Raw genomic sequence first — 24,265 nt, 5'->3', positions numbered from 1 at the left:
ATCTAGTAATGTCTTCTCTCTATAACCCTCCTTTAAATATTCCCTGAGCCCTAGCCCAACTAAAAGTGGTAAGCTTTCATATTTAACCTGTATTTCTAGTACTAAACATTATTTTATTCATTGGTTTACATTTTTTTTTGTATAATTGATTCACCCTCATTACTAGAGTATGTGCCCCGTTAGTTCAAAAAGGGACTTCTTTATACAAATGCCTTGATTCACAGTGGGTCATAAACATGTTTGTTGAATAAATGTAACTACTCTCCCTAGTCATACTCCCATTTTTCATCAATGACTCAGTTATTTGTTTATGACTAACAACACCAACAACGTTCTATGATGCTTAGAGAATCATCTGAGCCTTAACTGTACATGTAAGATTTAGATAGTGAGTGTTACTACCTTGGAATCTAAAATAATAATTTAGACTAGTGATAAGGCTCACTGTCCTCATAAAACATATCACTAAACTAACAATATTTTGTAGGTTCATTTACTTATCCGTTTATGTTTCTCTCACTAAAATATAAGCTCAATGACTCATAGAACATTTCTTTTGCCACTATATCTTTAGTGCCTAGCATAGTGCCTGGCATATAACAGGTTCTTAAAAAATACTTCTTGAATAAGTTTAACAAATGTTTTCTGAAGTAAACCATGTGCCAGGGACTTTACCACGTGCTCATTACTTAATTTCAAACAAAATTAACACACATAATTATTTCATTTAATATAAACAACAATGCCTTGAAATAATGTTATTTGATATGCAAAATGAGACTCAGAGGTTAAGTAACAGCTGAAAGCCAACAACTACTGAGTAGTTATTAAGCTTGAATTTAAATTCAGGAATGTTTGATTCCACTCTCCCTTACGAGTTTCATCCTCCCAATCTAAACATTCATTACATACTCAGATGAATTCAGTAAAAGAAAGTAGCTCACCTCCTTTGCTCCCAACTTTCTTCCATTCTTTTGAAGTGGAATTGGGTAATTAAGTATATTCAATCAACTGACTAAAGGAATTTTTTAAAAAAGAAATCAGTGAATATCAATCACATATAGAAGTTAAATACCCTGAAGCAAACATAGTTATTTTTCAGACATGTTTTCTAAATATGACACAGTAAATATTGTTGGATCACCAAATACTATATTTTACAGATTAACTTTTTATCTTTGGGAGAAAATGGAAAAGAGAATAAAAAGGAAAAGAAAATGCTTCCATATTTGGTTGCCATTTACCCAGTCCATTTATACACTATTGTTTTTACTTAATGACACATATTAACAATATAATATTTCCAAATGTTTAAGAGAAAATTCACATCAACATCACTTTACTTTAGATACTACAAATTTAAAACAATTTAGAAAAATTTATTATACTCAAAAGTAATTATTCTACACTCTACTTGTAATTCAGCAGAGCAACAGAATCAATGAGACAAGAGTAATCTTGGTATAAAATTAGGTTTGATATACTAATTTTTGAAAGTGAAAGTTCTTTGCCAAAAATCTATATGTGGAACATTACCAGAGAAGCATCAGCAAAGTCCCCAAGACATTTGCATTATGAGAGACAAAAATAAGAAAAGAAAATGAAACTATATTTAAAATGAACACCAGAGCAGACCTTAGTGAAGGGGCAAAACAACTAGCATGGAAGTCAAGAGACCTGAGCTGTAAGTTTAGTTCTGCCATAAACTAAATGTAAAACATTGAGTGACACATTTCATCATTCTAAACCTCAGGTTTATCATATATAAGAAAAGATATAAAGTTTGAAAGATGAAGAGTGTAAAGGTATTCTAGAAACATGGATACAAAGGCTAAAAGACAAAAAGAACACAATATATTAGGTGAATGTAAAGTTGTCAGAGGTGGCTGGACTGCTGACTTTCAGCTAGTTACTTACCTTCTATTAGTCTCAGTTTTGTTGCCTAATTTAATGATTCTTACTTCACAGCTGTATACTTTATTAAATAATTAAATAAATGAAAATCTAGTAAAGTCCCTTATGCAACTATATAATTTTAGTTATAGAGAATCATCATGTTACTTTAAGAATATAATTTTCAGGGCGCCTGGGTGGCTCAGATGGTTAAGCATCTGTCTTCGGCTCAGGTCATGATCCCAGGGTCCTGGGATGGAGCCCCACATTGGGTTCCCTGCTTGGCGGGGAACCTGCTTCTCCCTCTCCCTCGACTGTTCCCCCTGCTTGTGTGCTCTCTCACTCTCTCTGTCAAATAAGTAAATAAAATCTTAAAAAAAAAAATCTTCAAAGAATATAATTTTCAGGTGACAGCAAATATGCAGGCTTCAGATATGAAGAAATGGTCATTAAGATTACTTTCAACTATGAAATTTTGTGACTATGTTTTGCTTTAAAAGCTGCAAGGGCATTTGACAAAATTCAACCCCCGTTCATGCTAAAACCTATCAGCAAATTCAGAGTGAAAGGGAATGTCTTCAATTTAATAAAGGACATCTATAAAAAAAACTACATAACATCTTAAGTAACATCATACTTAGTGATGAAAGGCTGGAAGCATTCCCCTAAAATGTGGAATTAGACAATGAGGTCCACTCTCATTACTGCTATTTATCACTGTAATAGTGGCCATAGCTGATGGAAACAACAAGAAAAAGGTTTTGAATTAAAAAACAAAAAAAGGCATGTAGATATAAACATTCTCTACTCCTAGATGACATAATTACCTATGCAGAATATCTCAATTAACAAATAAACTACTAGAAGTAATTAGTCAGTTTAGCAAGGATGCAGATTATAAAATCAGTGTCATATTACTATATACTAACAAAGAACAATTAGTAATTAAAAACTTTTAAATAATTTTATTTACAACAGTACCAAAAAGAAAAGAAATATTTAGGCATAAATCTAACAAAACATAAGTGACAACTCTAGGTTGGAAAAAAAAACCCTAGAAACAAAAAAATTGATGAAAGAAATCAAATAAGACATAAAATAAATGGAAAGATATATATTTATAGCTCATGGATTAGAAGAAACAATATTGTTAAGATGTCAATATGTCAATTTCTCCTACATGTCTAAAGATTCAATACAATTCCAATCAAAATCCCAGCAGGATAGGATTTTTTTTTTTTTGTAGAAATCAAAAACCTTATTCTAAAATTAACGTGAGAAGGCAAAGGTACTAGAATAACCAAAAGGATTTGGAAAAAGATAACAAGTTGAAAGACTTACACCACCTGATTTTAAGATTTGGTATTAAGCTACAGAAATCAAGATAGTTGGAAATGGAGAAAGGATGATCATATAATTCAATGGAACAAACTAGAGTCCAGAAACGGACCCACACATATATGGTCAACTGATTATAAACAAAGATGCAAATAATTTTATAGAGAAAGGGCAGGGTTTTGTTTTTTTTTAAAGATGGTACTGAAATAGATATCCATATGCAAAAGATAAAAAAAAAAAACCAACCTTCCAAGAAAAACTCAATCCTAGTTCACACCATATGTAAATATTAATTTAAAATGGATCATAGACCTAAATATAAAACCTAAGACCACAAAATTTTCAGAAGAAAACATAGGAGAAAATTTTGTGATCTTCAGTTAGACAAAGATTTCTTAGAATTAACATCAAAAGCATGATCCATAACAGAAAAATAATTGGACTATACAAAAACTATAAATTTGTTCTGTGAAAGATACTTTTAAAGGAATAAAAAGATCAACCCCAGTCAGGGAGGAAATATTTGCAAAACAGATGATAAATGATTTATATTTAGAATTTTTAAGAAACTCTCAAATCTTAATAATAAAATAACCCAATTTAGAACACTAACAAAAATTTTGAATAGGTACTTCATCAAAGAATAAATACAGATGGCAAATAAGTACATGAAGATGTTCAAAGTTTTTAGTCATTAGGGAAATTCATTAAAATCACAAGATACAAATGCACATCTATTAGAATGGATAAGATTAAAAAATACTGATGATACCAAGTGCTGGCAAGGATATGCAGTAACTGGAACTCTCATACATTGCTGATGGAAATGCAAACTGATAAAGCCACTTTGAGAAACAGTTTGGCAGTTACTTACAAAGTTAAACATACACTTACCATATGACCAAGCAATCCTCCCAAGTATTTACCCAAATGAAATGAAAACTTATATTCACAAACATAAAAAAGTACAAGAATATTTATAGCAGTTTAACTTATAATTTCCAAAACCTGGAAACATCTGCAAAATCCCTTAACTGGATAAACAAACTGTGGTAACATGTGCCACTTTCTATAAATAGCTTATTTGTTTACTTTCTCCTATTTATTCTCTTTCTTCTCATAATAAAACATAAGCTTCCCCAGAACAGAAGAAACTTGTCTTTTATTCAATGCTGATTCCTGTCTACCCAGAACAGTGTCTAGCATATTATAGGTACACAATAAATATTTCTTGAATATTAATACCAAGAAAAATAACATTTACGGAGGGCTTTCTAAGTGTCACGCAAAACTTCAATAGCTTGGTTATACTGTATCATGTAGATAGGCAACTAAGACATTAGTGAGCATAAAATCTCTTGCCCAAGGTCACACAATATATAGCTAAGTAGAATATGAACCCTGGCAGTATGACTCCAAAGCATGAATTTAATCCAAATGAAGAAGTATTGGAAGGGCATTACAGGAAAGAGCAAAATGCAGGGAGGTGAGAAACAACATGGTCTCTGCAGGAAACTACAAGAAGGCCAATAAGTATTTATGGCAAAGAAAACTAGACAGGAGCCAGATCGTGAAGAGCACCATATGCCAGGCTAAGAAACCTGGATTTTACTCTAAAGGAATAGGGAACATTTTAGGGCTTTAGCAGTGGAGTAGCAAAGTCAGATTTTCAGTTTACATAGAATACTCCAGGTCAGTGTAAAAGATGGAGTTAAATAGCACAAGACTCAAGAAAAAGCTACATGTTGAAAGATGAATGCCATTGTCAGGCAACTTAATGTAATACACTGAAATTGAATGATAGTAGCAGAGATAGAAAGAAACATTGAGGAAATTGAGGAAATAATTTTGAAAGTGGTAAAATCAAGGAGCAAATTTGATTTTGTCATTTATAAAATGAAGATGATAATAGTACCAACCTCCCAAAGTTAGTGTGAAGACTGAAAATAATGCATTTAGCATAGTACTGGCACAGCATAAGCGATCACTAAATGGTGGTTACATTAAAATCATGATAATTATCATTATCACTATTTTTATATATGGATCCACAAGGAAGAAGTCTAAGATAACTCACACACTTCCAGTTTGAATGACTGCATGAAGAGTAGTAACATTCACTAGAATATACAGTAGATAGAAGAGGCAGATTGAGATAAGATAAAGAGCTTACTTTTGTAAATGATGAATCTGAGACACCATGGGACATTCAGCAGTGATGTACGAAAGGCAGTTGAATCCAGGAGTTTTAATCTCAGAAGAGATTTTCAGTTAAAGATACAATTGGGAATATGGAAAAGAGATATAAATGTAAGATGTAATGATGTGAAATAGAATCATGGTGAGTATCAATGTTTAAGGAGTTTGTAGGATAGGAGAAGCCCATGAAGGACTTCTGAAGAATCAGAAGAAATAAAAAAGGAGATACAAGGAAAATCAAGAGAGGAATATCAGGAAAGCCAAGGAAACAGAATTTCTAACAGTGAACTGTCAACAGTATCAAATGCAAGATAAATTAAAATAATGGATATAATATGCCTATTGGATTTAGCAACATGATAATCATTCATGACTATTGTAGTAGCAAAATGCCTGTTTAAAAAAAAATACTACAAAGTATAATGCCAGCTAAGTTTATGTTTGAATGCTATTTTAAATTATACTAATAGTATCTGGTATAAGTGATATAATGGACAAATATACAAACTATATACACAAAGGCATTGATACATATGTATGTATATCATTATTATAAATATACAAGCAAGTAATTCCATGTATAGTTCTTAGATCTACTAGCACTTCCTAGAAACTCAACTTTATCTGTATAAAGATTACAGGTAAAAACAATAGAAGCCAACTTGAAAAAATGAAAATGTGTTCACACTGGCAGTACTTGCACAAAAATTGAAATAATATAGTTAGTTGATATGCAAATTCCTTAACCTTTCCATATCTCCTGAATTGAATACTACCCTATCATGTTTTTTGTTTCTTTTTTTCTTTCCAAGTTTTTATTTAAATTCTAATTAGTTTACACACAGTTCAAAATTTAGTTTCAGGTGTAAAATTTAGTAAATCAACACTTAATACCCTATCTTCTGAATGTTTCCATAAACAAAGAATTCCTCACCCCATGAATCAGAAACATGGCTAACTTATGTTGTATCTTACAAAGACCACACTAAAATAAATGTGCCACCAACCCCATTCAACAAATACGGTTTCTTAAGCTAAAAATAAAAATATATGCCTATGTTGCAGACATTCTTTAGGTGTTTTATAAACATCTATTACTGATCTCCAAAACAATACCTCAAAGCAAGTAATACTGTACCAAATATATGGATGAATAACTGATGCTTACTTAGCAGGGTTAGGTAACTTGCCCAAGGACACAAAGTCAGCAAGTGACAGAAAAAAATCTTGATGCCAGAACTCATGCTTTTTCCCACTACACTCTAATATGATCACTACCCCTGAACAATAAGAAGCAAAAGATGTCTTTTTCATGCCAGTATACCTGAGAGAGATTTCTCTTCTCTTTCTCTCATTTCTAAGAGTATTTCTTCTCAATCCAACACTTTTAAGAAAAGCTTTATCACTTACTCTTCAGTGAGTTGCCTATTTATATCCTTGGTATACTTGGGTGTTTTTCTTTTTCTTTTCTTCTTGCTTGTAGGAGTTCTTTATATTTTTTGGATACCAATCTTATATCTGTAATATATTGCACAAATTTTATTTCCTAAAATAATGCATAACTTTCAACGCTGGTTCTTTTGTCACCTAGACCTTATTTTTATAAACGCAAGTTTCTCTTTATGATTTTGCTTTTCTGTGCCTCGCATAAGAATTTTTTAAAGATTTATTTATTTATTTTAGAGAGAGAAAGAGAGAGCAAGTAGGGGGAGAGAAGCGTGGAGGGAGAGGGAGAGAGAATCTCAAGCAGACTCCCCGCTGAATGTGGAGCCGGAGGCAGGGCTCGATCCTACCACCCTAAGATCATAACCTAAGCTGAAATCAAGTGTCTGATGCTCAATGAAGTGAGTCACCCAGGTGCCCCCTAAGAATTTTAATCCTACTCCCAAAGCCAATAAAATATTTTATATTTGTTTTTCACAACCTAAATTTTCAATTTATTTTCATATTTAAGTATTTAATCCATCTATAACATGGGGATAATTTGTGCCATTGATTGAATAGACCCTACTATTCCTATTTTCTAATGAAACCTCTGTTATATAAATAACCTTGTTTCTGATTTCCAGACTATCTATTTGGACTATTTGTCTATTATTATGTCAATGTCATACTATTTTAATCACTTTTGCTATAAATAAAAATTATTAGCTGAAATATGGGGTTTCTATAAAATAAACATATACCCATTCATTATTCTTCAAAATTGGCTTGACTATTTTTGCCCTTTGGTTTTCCACATGAATTTTTAAGCTAGCTTGTCAAATTCTATGAAAAGAATTTGGGGGAGTGATTCTAATTGGAATTGCATTAAAATAAAAGTTTGATTTGGGGAGAATTGACATCTTATAATATTGAGCCTTCACTTCCACAAACACACCTTTTAATCTCAATTCATAAGATCATCTATCCACTGTATCTCATTATTGCTAGCATCTCCCTACTCCTCTGTCATTCCTCCTCATTTTTTAATGACTGCTACTCAGGCCTCACTGTCATTTCTCCAATATACACAGAGACAATCTTTCCCAACATTCTGGCTACTAGATCTCCCCTATATCTCTCCTATATCTTATCTTCCACTATACTTTATCTAGCTGCATATACAGTCTTACTTCACACCTTGATATTACCAATAATTGCAATAACCGCAATCTCTTCAATTTCTTTCATTCATCTTACTCTCTAATGACCACCCATTCTCTTTGAAGCTTACTATAGTACACTGCCTATCAAAACTACTTTCACTTCATCAGAATGTCCAACAAAGATGAATAAAATTTCTGTTTGCCTAGAAAAGTTCTGGTTTATGACTGCTATCTAGTTATAATTATTAGATCATCTTTTACTCTCAAAATTGACTGGATTTGGATAATATGGTCACCCTACCTCCAATGTATTGATCTATAATGTTTTCACTACCTTTCACCTTACCATTATTCTTTATTCCCTTAATGTACTCTCTCTTCTCCAGGCTTTCTTCAATGTGCCCTGGACTCTTCATTCTTCTCTTAGTTTGTTGTCTGTACTGGTGAAAACACAACCGTGTTCCATTTACAGCCATAACAGACTATCTGGTACTGAATTTATCCTCCCAGTATAAACAAGCAGAACACTGGACAAAATACATAAAACACCTTTTTTTTGGCATTAGACAGCTGGCAATTCATGACTGATTTCTGAGACAAGGGAAAGAAATCAGGTAAGCCCTGGGATCACTAAGGTTTTCTGTCTGGAGGCACCTTCTGAACTATGATGCAAGACAAAGGAACTCATGCAAAATGATAACTCACTGAGTTGAAGAACAGAAGCTGGAGTTCCAGGAGTGGGGTTGGAGATGATGTGGCTAGAATTATTGAACAGAGCACTGGAGAAGACTATGCACAGAAAAAACTCCAGAAATTTGTACTGGGTCCAACTTGAGTCTCTGGCTGAATGCAAAGCTGTATATGCATAAGGTAAGACTCCAGGAAAATAGGCAAAGAACCATTAGAAGAAAGTGGTGGAAGAAATCCAGAAACTCACACAGAGCTGGGAGACATTCAAATCCAAACAAATCAGAGTGGAAGCCTCAATAAATACTTCACTAGAGACTCCAGAAAGATCACATCTTAGTAGCAGGGTTAAACCAGCCCTAAACTAGAAGCTAATCTAGACCTGCCTTAGCAACACTTAGAAGCAAGCCTACATAACCACAATGGGTGTAACTGTTCCATATCTGCCCTCTTACCATAAACAAATAAAAAACTGGATAAAATATATGAGTAGATGTTTTCACACACTGGACAAGAGGCATCATAAAGCTAGGATCCCTAAGAGAAAAGAAACAAATGAGATAATTCCTGTTATCACTCTGGCTTTCAAGACACAGGGATGGGAAACATTCCAGTTGTAACCAGAATAGAGAGACCCCACTGAATATCTGGAGCACATTTGGTAGATACTCTGGAAGGGCTATGTCTGACCTAGTAGAACTGAAGTGTATCATCACTGAACTAGGCCTGCACTAACAAAGATTTAAAAGAAACCTCAAAAAAGGCAAGCTGTTTTACAGGTAACTGTCTGCCAAAAAAAAAAAAAAAAAAAAGAAGAAGAAGAAGAAGAAAGAAAAAAGAAAAGAGAAAAAGAAAGAAACAAAATCCTGAATAATTTTTCTTTAAAAAAAAATCTAACAATGTCAGATTCAATAAAAAATGTCTAGATATGCAAAAAGCATAAAACTGTGACCTATAATCAGGAGAAAAATCAATTGATATAAATCTACCCAGAAATGACAAAGATAATAGAATTCTCAGCAGTCTGTATACAGTTATAAATGTATTCAAGTATATTATAAACATATTCAAGGATTTAATGTATAACATAAACATGATGAGAGAAACAGAAGATATAAAAAAGAACCAAGTGAAAATTCTCATTTATTGCTAGTGAGAATGTAAAAGGATAGAACAATATGGGGAAAGGATTAACTCTGAGGCAGTGTAAGGGTACTTTTGGTAGTAATGGAAATGTTTTATATTTTGATTGTGATATATTTTAATTTGACTATGAAAATCATATCACAACAAGTTGATTAAAAAGTAAAAATATAATAAAATAAATACTGTTTCCTCAGGAAAAGTAAAAACACAACTATGGTTAAATCAAACTTTCTCCCTATTCTGCATGTGCATGCTTATAACTACAAGGAATAGGTGAAAAACACTCACATTGAATTTTATGCCTTTAAATTCATGTCTGTATATCTCAATATAACCTTTACTATTGTCAACAAATGATATTATTCTACTATAAGTCATTTACTCTTCCCCTCTCTTTGATGAGTACATTATACCTTGTATCATTTCAAGTTTCCAAAACTCCTTCCCCCATCATCAATCTCTGCTGATGATCTTGCTTCCTATTTCACTGAAAGGATTGAAGGAACAGAAGAAAAACTCCACAGATTACTTCCACTACCTTTGTCCACTTACTAGCATCAGCTCCAAATTCTTCCCTCCAACATGTTACTTATTATGTGAGAAACATCTATCTGCATTCCTACCTAAAGGCAATCCTTCAATTTATGAACTGTCTCTTCTCAATATGCAGGAATATCACTCCAAACTATCCATTCTCCTCTCTGTATCATCAGTTGTTTGTTCCATATTAGATCATGCTAATCAGGATATAAACATGCTATTTCTTCCACATAACCAAAAAAAAATTTTTTTTTCTCAGACCTATTACCTCTATTAGCTATCATTCCATTTAATTGCTCTTCTTTGCAAGGAACTTCTTGAAAAAATGTTGCCTACAATAGATGTCTCCAATGCCTCTCCTCCCATTGTCTTTTTTTTTTAATTTTACTTTATCATGGCAAGAACATTTAACATGAGATCTACCCTGAAAAAAATATTAAGAGCACAATACAGTATCATTGACTACATATAGGTGGAATATTTTACAGCAGATAAATATAACTTATTCATCTTGCTTATCTGAAACTTAAAGCCTATCAATTAGTAAATCCCCATTTGCCCCTCCCCACAGCCCCTGGCAAACACCATTCCACTCTTGACTCTATAAATTTGACTACTTCTGATACCTCAGGTAAGTTGAATCATGCAGTATTTAGCAACCTAAATGTCCATCAACAGATGAATGGATAAAGAAAATGTGGTATATACATACAATGGAATACTATACAACCTGTGAAAAGAAGGAAATTGTGCAATATGAAACAACATGGATGAACACTGAGGATATTATGCTCTCATCGTCTAACGCCTATTCTAGCACTCAATTAAAACTGTTATTTGTCAAGGTCATCAATAATTTCCATAATCCCAAATCCAACAGTCAATCCTGTATTCCCATCTTATTTAAATTATCAGCAGCATATTTCACAGTACATTACTCACTTCTCCTTCGTGATTGTTCTTCAATTAGATTCCAAGATAATACACACTTGGATTTCCTTCTACTAACAACCTGCTCTTTTTCAGTTTCCTTTACTGGCTTCTCAGTCAGAGGTCCCTAAACTCACTACTTATTCCTCTCCTCTTCTCTATTTACACTTACTCTTATAGTAAGATCATCTCTGTTTTATCACTTTAAATACTCTATATGCTAGCAATTCCCAAATATATAGCTTCAATCCTGACTTCTCTTTCAGACTCCACACTCATGTATGCCAACTGCCTACTTATTAGTGTATTTGAATATATGATAGGTATCTCATATTTAACCTGTCTAAAACTGAACTCCTCATCTTTCTCAAAACCTGCTCCTCTGGCTGCCTTCTGTATCTCTGTAGATCAGATACTCATGCCAAAGCCCGAAAGTCATCCTTGATTCCTCTTTTGATTACACATCCACATCAAATCCAGAAGGAAATCCTCTGGCCGTATCTTCAAATATCTCTCACCATTTAAACTGCAACCATAATAGTCCAAACCACTATCTCTGTCACTGAAATTAGAATAAAAGTCTCCAAACTGGATCCCTGTTTCTATCCTTGGGCCATTCTGTCTTTAATGTCTACTTTTAACAGAGAAACGTCAATAATTTTATGATATCAGTCATATCATGTAACTACTCTGTTAAACTCTGCTCCACCGGATCCTACAAAATCATCACTTCAACCCACCCACTGCTACCCTACCACATACATACTTCTTTCACCACATTTTCTACTATTTTCTGCCTTGCTCACGCAGCTCTAATCACACTGGTTTCTTTGCTATACCTCAAATGAACCAGATATGATTCCAATAGGACACTGGGTTAGGGGAATAGCTATTCCAACTTGTAAGAATGCCCTTCTACCAGATATTTGTAAAGCACATTTCCTTACTTCCTTTGTCTTTGCTCAGATGTTACCTTCTCAAGGAGGCCTACTTTAATGACGATTCATTTTGTTCTCCTCTACATATGCCTCCTAACCTATTCTACTTTTTCTTTTAAAATTTATCACTTTCTAATATACTATTCCCTCATTTGTTATGTCTATCTTTTGTCTTTCTCTTTGACCCAATGATACACCTAGAATGGAAACCCCACAGGTACTCCTATCTTTTTTTCTCACTTGATTACTAGATTCCAAGTGTTACAGCTATGTCTAGAACAAAGAGGTAGTCATTAAATATTTGTTGAATAAAAGTATATCCTCCATGCGATTCCTGGGTGGCTCAGTCAGTTAAGCATCTGACTCTTGATTTTGGCTCACAACCATTATCTCAGGGTTGTGAAACCAAGCCCTTCATTGAGGAGACATGTCTAGAAAAATGTTGCTTTGACTGATGTCAAAGAAATTACGGCTTGTGTGCCGTCTTCTAGGATTTTTATGGTTTAAAGTTTCACATTTAGGTCTTTAATCAATTTTGAGTTTATTTGTGTGTATGGTATAAGAAAGCAGTCCAGTTTCATTCTTCTGTATTACAGTTGTCGAGTTTTCCCAACACCATCTGTTGAACAGGTTATCTTTTTCCCATTGCATATTCTTGCCTCTTTTGTCATAAATTAACGGACCATATAATCATGGGTTTCTTTCTGGATTTTCTATTCTGTTCCCTTGATCTATGTGTCTATTTTTGTGCCAGTGCCATATTGTTTTGATTACTGCAATTTTGTAGTATATCTTAAAATCTGGAGTTGTGATACCTCCAGTTTCATTCTCTTCCTTTTCAAGATTGCTTTGGCTATTTGAGGTCTCTTATGATTCCATACACATTTTAGTATCATTTGTTCTAGTTTTGTGAAAAATGCTGTTGGTATATTGATAGGGATTGAATTAAATCTATAGATTGCTTTGGATAATATGGACATTTTAACAATATTAACTCCTCTAATCCATGAGCATGGAATACCTTTCCATGTGTTTGTGTCACCTTTATTTTCAATGGATGCTTTTAAAGTTTCACCATTACGTATGATCCTTGATCTTGATTCTTTGAAGAGATTCTCTATCAAATAAAAAAGTTCCTTTCTCATCCTAGTTTGCTCAAGTCTAAGCTCAAACGGGTTTTACATTTTAGCTATTGGTTTCTATGCATCTACTGAGATAATATTTTGAAAGGCAGCATAAGACAGAAGAGAAAAAGCTCTAGAACCAGTAAATAATATGCTCCAAAATATAACTAGAATACAAGCAAGCCTAAAAATAAATATGCCAAAAGTTCACAGTAATGCTTTCTAGTTAGTAGGATTATAGGTTTCTGTTTTGTTTTGTTTTCTTTGCTCCCATTACTAACTTTGTTTTCCAAATCTTCTACAGTGACTAGTTAGGTACATATCCTGACTCTACCACCTACTAACTGCATTATTTCAACAAGTTATTTATCCTTTCTTTCAGTTTCTTCACCTATAAAATGAAGAGGTATAATAGTATTTAAGACAAATGACTATTTTGAAGATTAAACAAACTAATATAAAGGATTTAGAATAGTACCTATAATATAGAAGTGTTCAATAAATGTTAGCTATTTTTATAACAAATTGAATGACAGGGAAAATGAGAACCTGTGTTATACTCTAGAAGGAGTATTAGAAGTATAGTAATATTAATAGCTAACATATTTTGTTCACTTCTTATGTGCCACGCATTGGGTTAAGAGTTTTACATGCATTATCACATATAATTCTTAGAGCAACTCTACTAGATACTATTAAAACATTAAACAGATGTAGAAATTGACGATTTAAATTGATCAATAACTTTCCCATGGTCACAGAGCTAGAAAATAAGTGGCAAAGCTAGGCTTATAATTCAGCCTAGGTGATGATCAATAATATATTTATAAGAAGGAGGAGGAGGAATAAGAAGAGAATAAGCAGGATAAAAAGGAAGAGAAAAAAAAACTAAACCCATTAATAGTAATCTAGTAATAATCTGTTATAGTGTTTTCTCTTGTTTTGTTAGTATTATTTCTACCATTCTGGTGTTTTAATAAAAATAATAGCCAACAGGTATTGAGCTCCTATTAGATATCTACCAAACACCATGGTAGGTTCTTTGCATACATTGTCTCACATAATTTTCACAACACTCACATGAAGTTATAGTATTATATTTACAGAAAACTGAGTCATCAAGAGATTAATTTAACTGATCAAGGGTAAAACAACTCACAAGTATCAGAGTCAGGATTTAAACCCAAATGTGGGGGTGCCTGCGTGGCTGAGTCATTAAGCGTCTGCCTTTGGCTCAGGTCATGATCCCAGGGTCCTGGGATTGAGCCCCGCATGGGGCTCCCTGCTCAGGGGGGAGCCTGCTTCTCCCTCTCCCACTCCCCCTGCTTGTGTTCCCTCTCTCACTGTGTCTCTCTCTGTCAAATAAATAAAATCTTTAAAATAAAATTTAAAGAAAAATAAATAAATAAATAAATAAACCCAAATGTGTTTTAATCCATTGTCTGTGCTCTTTCTACTGTGATATGCTGCCTCTGTGCACTGTTGATTTTGCCCAGGATGAAGTTTCACTGAACCTAAACTCTCCAGGATGGAGACTAAAGAAGAGCAAACTGTTGGAATTTTGAGGTCCAATTCAGACATGTTATATATAAAGTGTGTGTGTGTGTTTAAGCTACATTACTGCATACAGTAATGTAAGAAATACTTCATCGTGTAAAAAAAACTTCTATTTTTAAATTTTCCATTACATACCTAAGAGGACAGTCGGTTGGCACACTCAAACTAAAGAGGATTGCTGAATTGAGAAAAAGAGCCAAAATAATAAATGGATCTGTTTTGTTATCTCATGTTGTTGCTGGAATGCAATTCATTCCTTTATGACTAGAGTCCTGAAACACTGAAGTATATCCGATTTATTTGTGTAAAATTTCAAAGTAAGTGATGAAAAAATTTATTCTAAATATATGAAATACTGAACTCATGAAACAAGTCAAAACACGAAATTCAAGGAAAAGCATCTCATTGCTGATACGACAGTAAAACAGTATCATTTTTTTGGTACTAATATAGAATATGTATGAAGAGTTCAAAAATATTCATATCATTTATCTATCAATTCCCCTCCTAAGAATTTATCCTAAGTAAGGAAAATGAAATATGGGTAACATTTCATACATGAAGATATTCATTCCAGTGTTATTGATAACAACAGATAATGGAAAATAATCTTTATGCCCAAGAGAAAGGAAATGGTCCAATAGTATAAAGCTATTATACAGTCATGTTTATGAAGTTTTTAGTGACAGAAAATTGCTTGTGATACTATTTAGTTAATTTAAAAGCAAAACATAAAAATTTGTATATGGTAAAAAATTTAATTATGCTCCAAAAAACAAAGTAGGAAATAAAAAGCCTAGAAGTAAACATACGAAAAAGTTAATTTTTGTTTCCAGATAGTAAGATTTTGTGTGTGCTTTTTCTCTGCTTATTATAATTGTCTATATTTTCAAAATTTACTACATTGAGCATCAGTGAATCAAAAAAAGGAAAAATTAATTCAAAGAGATTAAAACAATATAAAGGAAAGAAAACAGAGTTTAAAAGTCAAGACATATCATTTTCCCACTCTTATTGGCTGAAGTTTTGTCATGAGTATTTAAACAGAAAGATTTGTTTTCACATCACACAAGTATTTTGCTGCATCAACAAATTTCCACATAAGAATATTTATTACAAGTTTTTCAGAGAGAAAATTACTTTCTAATAAAAGTATCTTGATGTTAGTTTACATAGACTCCTGCAAACACTATTTAGCAATCACTTTTGAGGGTTTATGTATCAGTCCTACAATACAGCACCATATATTCCAAGTTTTATCACTTCTTACAAATGTCAAGGGAAATAACCAAAGAGCTAGACCTGTTTATATGGTATATTTGATGCTGTAATTTTTAACATTCATTTAATGGACTCAGACTTTGATGACTAATAATTCTTTTGCTTCCTAGCACTAAACCCTAAATAAGGTTCCTGACTAGATTACATTCATGAAGGTCTCATTTTAACGGAAATTAGAGAGATGGAAAAGATGATAGGAAGAGACATTATAAAAACAGACCTTACAAGTCAAACTTAATAGTAAAACCATTCTCTTTCATGTAGACAACCATGAAAACAAATATCCTGTGAGTGAGAGATATATATTGTATCTTTCTAGCAGATCTTTATGCCATCTTGAGACAGATTTCCATAACTATATTATGTGATTACAGTTGATGAAGCAATGGCCCAAAGAAAGAGGCTGATAAAGCATCACACTCCAGGAAACCAGATAAACATGTTCATGATTTCTAATTGTAACAACAGTAGAATAGCACTGGATATGAAGAGAGAGACCCAGAGAGTCAGAGTAAATATTGGTTCCTCCAACTTTAAAAATAAGCATTCATAGAAACAACACCAACTCTTATTAGAATAACCCCTTGGAACACATTCATGTTACTTCCTTAACTGATAGGCAAGACTGCAAAAGAGGCTGTATGACTTTAGCATATAGTATAAAAATTATGACACTCTGGAAGAGACATTTTAAACAACAAAAAGAACATACCTGTCATCAACTAGAAGAGCAAAGAAAAAGAAACTGAAATTTATGAGTAACCTGTCCAAAAAACTATCTCACAAAGTATAACTTAAGAAATACATTTTCCTAGGCACCTGGGTGGCTCAGTGGGTTAAGCAATGGGCTCTTGATTTCAGCTCAGGTCATGATCTCAGGGTTGTGAGATTGAGCCCTGTGTTGGGCTTCATTCTGGGCGTGGAGCATGATTAAGATTCTTTCTCTCCCTCTATCTCTGTCCCTGCCCCCCCCAAAAAAAGAAAAGAAAGAAACACATTTTCCCTGTCTGGTCAAACCACTCCTCACTGCTCCTCCTAACCAGAGTAGCTATGTAAGAATATTATTTGTACAGAGACTAAAGTGCAAGAAAAACTGGGCTAAGAATTTAATGTGGCCCAAAGTTAAAGAACCATAATAATTTTGGAGCTTTAACTAAGGCTCTATTTAGCAAAGATATGATTAGGATAGAGGATTCTATTATTTGAAAAGTAATAGGTCTCATTTCTTAGGATTTAGTCTATTCCTAGAAGCAATATGCAAGCTGAAGGATGTTTATATGCTGTGCATAAAGAGGAAAACAGTAAACCCCTTTGGGAAATTAGAAATCCTGGCAGATTATACTGCTTTCAAGAAAATGTTTCCCTTCCTTCATATGAATTGACTATATTGCTTCAGAATTATCATTTGTTTTTCAGTGGTGTATGTTACAACCATAAGTTACTGACAGGAGACACCAACAGAAGAATAAGAGGTTGTATGTCTACCTCATGGTAGCAGAGAGAGCTTGATAAGGGACCCAAAGTTGGAGTGCCAAGACTCAGTCTTGTAGATGTGGCTAGAGTCTCCTGCGGTGAGTTATATACTCTTAAGACTTGGTAACATAGACTTGGAAAATGCATTTTGATAATTACTAACTGTCTTATTGGAACACGAGGATACTCCTATTGTCAGGTGAACCCCTGGTCAGGGAAAGTGTAGGTTTTCCTAAGGTGGGTGAAGGGGAGAATATTGTTACTCTTACTAGGAAAAGCTGAAAAATGAATTATCTCATGGAAGTATAGGTAAAACTAAGAAGCAAAGCTAGGAACTAAAGTTATGTCCTTAAGCAGCTTTCTGTATGCATTTAACATTTTTTCCCACTTATCCCAAATCATGTTTAGCGAACAATATAGAGTTCTCCCATCTATTTAATTAATTCCAGTTAACCCTTAAACTTCATTAAACATTACATAGACCTGTGTCATTACAAACAGTCATGTGCCAGTGGTGTTGTAGAGAATTAAGAGACTAGACAGTAAATTGGATTGACTGTTCCTTGCACCCCTCTCCTGCTGAAGGCACCATGCCAGTAACAGGAGTTAATCTAATCTGTAAATTCCAGACACTGACCACTGCCAGAAAAATGAATCTAATTGAAGTTGAGAAAAATGGCGAGAAGTAAGCAACCAATTGAAAGAGCAAACAGGATGGACTGACTTGCGAGGGAAAATTAAACCAACTCTCCCTTTCCCCCAAGTATACTAGAAAAAGATGACCTGATGGAAGAAGGCAGATAGATATTCTGCTATAGGGCTGCACTTTCATCTGCTTAAAAAAAGTCATATCACTATATGTACAAAGTTTGTGCGGTTTTCCATGACTAGCTGTCTTAATAAAATCGAATGATAGATGATTTCTTAGAATTACATGTTTATTAAGGCATATACATTTAGTTGTATTTTCATTAATACTCTCTCACTCAAAATATATGAACAGGATTATAAAAAAACATATGCTGTTTGAAAATATTGATGAAGAAATTGTGGTTACAGACAGATTAATACGATCAGAATGAAAGAAAAATTAGTACACAGAAATATAAGCCAAAAAATTTAGTGAGTGATATAAAATTGGATCTGAGTTTCCCAACATATTAAAAAAAAAGAGGGGGGAAATAGGATGAGTTACAAGAATTATATTATTTTTAAGATATAAACACCTTGTACAAAAGAAGAAAAGCTTTTTCTGAAACTGAGCCCTGTTAGAAATGTCCCTCACAGATCTTTATAAAGAAAAATAATATAGAGAACACACTCTATAATAAACATAAGTCACTTTCAATGGTTCCTCAAGGAAACACAGCACATTATAATAATTCTTTAATCAGTAAAGAACACTTTCTGTTCTCAAATAATCTATTTGTATTATTTAATGACCACTAGATAACAAAAGCCAGCATAGTATACATATTTCTGTATATCTCTTAGAACTATATCATTCCTAGAGATATACCAGAATATATTCCTAATCTGGTCATTATATTGAGATTTCTAAAGTAAAACAAAAGCATAATATTCTTACCAAAACCACACTGAAGATATCCAATATTTCCCTCACCTGTGATTCTTTCACATTTTCAACAGTAAAGTTGAACCAGACTCGGAAGCGTGGATTACAGGTATCCGGCCTAATGAATAAGTCATACTCAAATTCAGAAACCTGGTCTACCCGTCCAAGGTTACCTGGTGATAGAAATTAAAAGAACTGTGTTTTAATAGAAGTTCAGGCAGCTCAATAGCACATACATTTAAATATTATGAGCTCTGAAAGCAACATTTGTCATTATTCAGTATTTCTAGGTTCAGCATTCACAATTTATGAGGCTGCCAACTCTGAATACAGCCCAGGATAAGAGAAGCCTTCCAGCTAGTCCGTGCTGTGGTACAAACAGCTCTTCTAGTACTTATCATTCATATCTGTTTGTGCTACAAGTAACAGATTATTAGACTGGGATGTCCCATGGAGCATGTGGCAAGCCCCAATAAACAAAGGAAGAATCACAACCAAACTTCAGTTTCCTAGTTAGAAAAAAGGACAATAATACTTTATGTATTTTGTATTAAGCTTTATACAAACTACGTTTACCTCTAATTTAATTTAATTCTGACAACAATGCTAAGCATTTTGTACTATTTGTGGTAATTTCCGAACTTCTATCAGAACGTGTTAAAGGATATGTAGAATAAGGTTTTAAACAAAAATTAGAAGTAGTTGCTCCATAAGAATAATGACAAATTCAAAACGGCCATGAAATTAATTTCCATTTTCTCCACCAACAGAACAGTTATATCAAAAATTTAGGTTTCAGGGAGAGCAAGATGGCGAAGGAGTAGGAGACCTAAAATACATCTGGTCGAAGGAATTCAGCTAGATAGGAATCAAACCAATCCGAACACCTACGAACTCAACAGGAAATCGAAGAAAAGAATAGCAGGAAATCTGAACAGAAAAGCGACCTCTTTCTAGAAGGTAGGACGTGCGGAGAAGTGAATCCAAGGCAATATCTGCTATGTGCTGATATGATATGTGCTGCCAAGGCAATATTTGGGAAAATAGACGGCGGGGGATGGGGCCTCCATAAGCCCCTCCTGGCAAGTGATAGAGCAGCCGAAAAAAAATCAGAAATTTTAGAAGGTGGCTCTGGTGACGGACGTCACTCCAGTGGCTAAGTGAGGGGTGGAATACTCGCTGGGACACTGTGGTCTCAGGACCCTCTGGGTCACAGAAAGACAGGGGTACCTGAGTGCGGCAGAACTCCCAGGTATCGGAGCATGGAACTGGCTGCAGAGATGGAGCCGAGGAGTGGGCTCCCAGCTGCGGGTTGCTGTAAACCAAGATCTGTGACACGTTCGGGCCACAGCTCCTCCAGCAGGGACCCAACAAACAGCAGATCCGGGGAGACGCCCCATCCTCCCCCTGAGGGGAGTGGCGCAGGAGCGCACTGCAGAGATCTGCTGGGTTTGGAGACTCCAAACAGGGTCATGTGCTACAGACAGAAACGGTCGGTCACAGGCCAGCTGAGCACGGAGTGCGGCCGGAGATCGGGGAGATGAGAGTGGCTGACTGCTTTTCTCTGGGGGTGCACTGAGGAGCGGGGCCCCGACTTCTCAACTCCTCCAGGTGGAGATTGGGAGGCCACCATTTTCACTCTGGTCCTCCACAGCTGTACCAAGAGCTTGCAGGGAACAAAAGCTCTTGAGAGCAAATTACTTAGCCAGGCCCCCAGCAAGGGTGGGGCAATTCCACCTCCGACAAAGACATTTGAGAACCACTGTAACAGGCCCCTCCCCCAGAAAATAAGCAAGAACAGCCCGCCAAGACCAAGTTTACCCATCAATGAGAGAGAAGAACTCCAGAATAGGGGAATACTGCCCATAGAATTCATGGTTATTCTGCCATGATTCTTTAGTCTTACAAAGTTAATTTTTTAAATTTTTTTTTAATTTTTCTATTTCCCTTTTTCAACCAACATCTGATCAATCCCTTTTTTAAAAAATCTTTTTATTTTTCATTCTAAGAGTCATACTGAATCCTTTCATATTAGTTAACCTTATTTTTGATATAAATATATAAGTTGCTCTCTCTTTAAAATTTTGGAATACACTTTCTTCCACCAGACCAAAATACACCCTAAATGTCTAGTGTATGGCTTTGTTCTACTCTCCTGCCTGATCATATTCTCTCCCTTTTTTTCTTTTTTCAAATCCTCTTCTTTTTTCAAGTACCTTCTTATTATACCAATTCCTTTTATAAAATCATTTATACTTTTCAACTTTACAATCATATTCCATCCCTCCATCGTATTTACTCTTACTTTTCTACATATATAAGTTTTTCTTTCTTTAAAATTTTAGGAGTCACTTTCTTCTAACAGACCAAAATATGCCCAAAATATACTTTGTGACACTGATCTATGCAACAGCCTGACATATTTGATCATATTCTGTTATATTTGTTAGTTTGTTTGTTTTCTATCTTTTTCTTTTTCCTTTCTTTTTTCTATCTTTCCCTTTCTTTTCCCACAGTTTCAGGTCTCTTCTGATTAGTGTATATTTTTCTGGGGTCATTGTTACCCTGTTAGCATTTTGTTCTCTCATTCATCTATTGTCCTCTGACAAAATGACAAGACGGAAAAAAATCACCTCAAAAAAAAGAACAAGAGGCAGTACTAACTGCCAGGGACCTAATCAACATGGACATTAGTAAGATGTCAGAACCAGAGTTCAAAATGACGATTTTAAAGATACTAGCTGGACTTGAAAAAAGCATGGAAGATATTAGACAAACCATTTCTGCAGAAATAAAACAACTAAAATCTAGCCAAATCGAAATTAAAAAGGCTATTAATGAGGAGCAATTAAAAATGGAGGCTCTAACTACTGGGATAAATGAGGCAGATGAGAGAATTAGTGATATAGAAGACCAAATGATGGAAAATAAAGAACCTGAGAAAAAGAGAGATAAACAACTACTGGATCACGAGGGCAGAATTCGAGAGATAAGTGATACCATAAGACAAAACAATATTAGTATAATTGGGATCCCAGAAGAAGAAGAAAGAGAGAGAGGGGCAGAAGGTATACTGGAGCAAAGTATAGCAGAGACCTTCCCTAATTTGGGGAAGGAAACAGGCATCAAAATCCAGGAGGCACAGAGAACCTCCTCAAAATCAATAGAAATAGGTCAATGCTCTGACATCTAATAGCAAAACTTACGAGTCTCATAGACAAAGAGAAAATCCTGAAAGAAGCTTGGGATAAGAGATCTGTAAACTACAATGGTAGAAACATTAGACTGGCAACAGACTTGTCCACAGAAACTTGGCAGGCCAGAAATGACTGGCATGGTATATTCAGAGCACTAAATGAGAAAAATATGCAGCCAAGAATACTATGTCCAGCTAGGCTGTCACTGAAAACAGAAGGAGAGATAAAAATCTTCCAGGACAAACAAAAACTAAAGGAATTTGGAAACACAAAACCAGCCATCCAAAAATATTGAAAGCGGTGCTCTAAGCAAAGAGAGAGCCTAAAAGTAACATAGACCAGAAAGGATTACAGAAAATATACAGTAACACTCACCTTATAGGCAATAAAATAGCACTAAATTCATATCTTTCAATAGTTACCCTGAATGTAAATGGGCTAAATGCCCCAATCAAAAGACACAGGCTATCAGAATGGATAAAAAAACAACACCCATCAATATACTGTCTACAAGGGACTCATTTTAGACCCAAAGACACCCCAAGATTGAAAATGAGGGGGTGGAAAACAATTTACCATTCTAATGGACACCAAAAGAAAGCTGGGGTGGCAATCCTTATATCAAACAAATTAAGTTTTGAACCAAAAACTATAATAACAGATGAGGAAGGACATTATATCATACTTAAAGGGTCTATCCAACAAGAAGATCTAACAATTGTAAACATCTATGCCCCTAACAAGGGAGCACCCAATTATATAAGCCAATTAATAACAAAAGCAAAGAAACATATCAACAACAATACAATAATAGTGGGGGACTTTAACACCCCCCTGACTGAAATGGACAGATCATCTAAGCAAAAGATCAACAAGGAAATAAAGACTTTAAATGACACACTGAACCAAATGGACTTCACAGACATATTCAGAACATTCCATCCCAAAGCAATGGAATACACATTCTTCTCTAGTGCCCATGGAACATTCTACAGAATAGATCACATCCTGGGTCACAAATCAGATCTCAACTGATACCAAAAGATTGGGATCATTCCCTGCATATTTTTGGACCACAATGCTTTGAAACTAGAACTCAATCCCAAGAGGAAAGTCGGAAAGAACTCAAATACATGGAGGCTAAAGAGCATCCTACTAAAGAATGAATGGGTCAACCAGGAAATTAAAGAAGAATTAAAAAAACTCATGTAAACCAATGAAAATGAAAACACAACTGTTCAAAACCTTTGGGATGCAGCAAAGGCAGTCCTAAGAGGAAAGTATATAGCAATACAAGCTTTTCTCAAGAAACAAGAAAGGTCTCAAATACACAACCTAACCCTACACCTGAAGGAGCTGGAGAAAGAACAGCAAATAAAGCCTAAACCCAGCAGGAGAACAGAAATAATACAGATCAGAGCAGAAATCAATGAACTAGAAACCAAAAGAACAGTAGAACAGATCAACGAAACTAGGAGCTGGTTCTTTGAAAGAATTAACAAGATTGATAAACTCCTAGCCAGACTTAAAATCATGAATGAAAGACCAGAGATCACAACCAACACCAAAGAAATACAATTAATTATAAGAACATGTTATGAGCAACTATATGCCAGCAAATTAGATAATCTGGAAGAAATGGATGCATTCCTAGAGATGTATCAACTACCAAAACTGAACCAGAAAGAAATAGAAAACCTAAACAGACCTATAACCACTAAGGAAATTGAAGCAGTCATCAAAAATCTCCCAACAAACAAAAGCCCAGGGCCAGATGGCTTCGCAGGGGAATTCTACC

General features: G+C 34.5%; 1 protein-coding gene across 1 annotated transcript in view; it reads right to left on the bottom strand.

Moving 5' to 3' along the window:
* AGBL4 (AGBL carboxypeptidase 4) overlaps positions 1–24,265 on the bottom strand; it is a 1,510,278-nt gene that overhangs the window by 1,181,482 nt on the left and 304,531 nt on the right. Inside the window, exon 3 of the mRNA XM_088022849.1 lies at positions 19,319–19,443. Coding sequence (XP_087878975.1) covers positions 19,319–19,443 — 125 coding nt within the window. The remainder of the gene's footprint in view (positions 1–19,318; positions 19,444–24,265) is intronic.

Source organism: Eumetopias jubatus, unplaced genomic scaffold (assembly GCF_037043125.1).
Source record: "Eumetopias jubatus isolate StellerSeaLion01/CBP00866 unplaced genomic scaffold, mEumJub1_p1.0 scaffold_4, whole genome shotgun sequence".
NCBI lineage: Eukaryota > Metazoa > Chordata > Mammalia > Carnivora > Otariidae > Eumetopias > Eumetopias jubatus.
The sequence above is the reverse complement of the archived record's forward strand: the minus strand, read 5'-3'. Positions and strand labels throughout refer to the sequence as shown.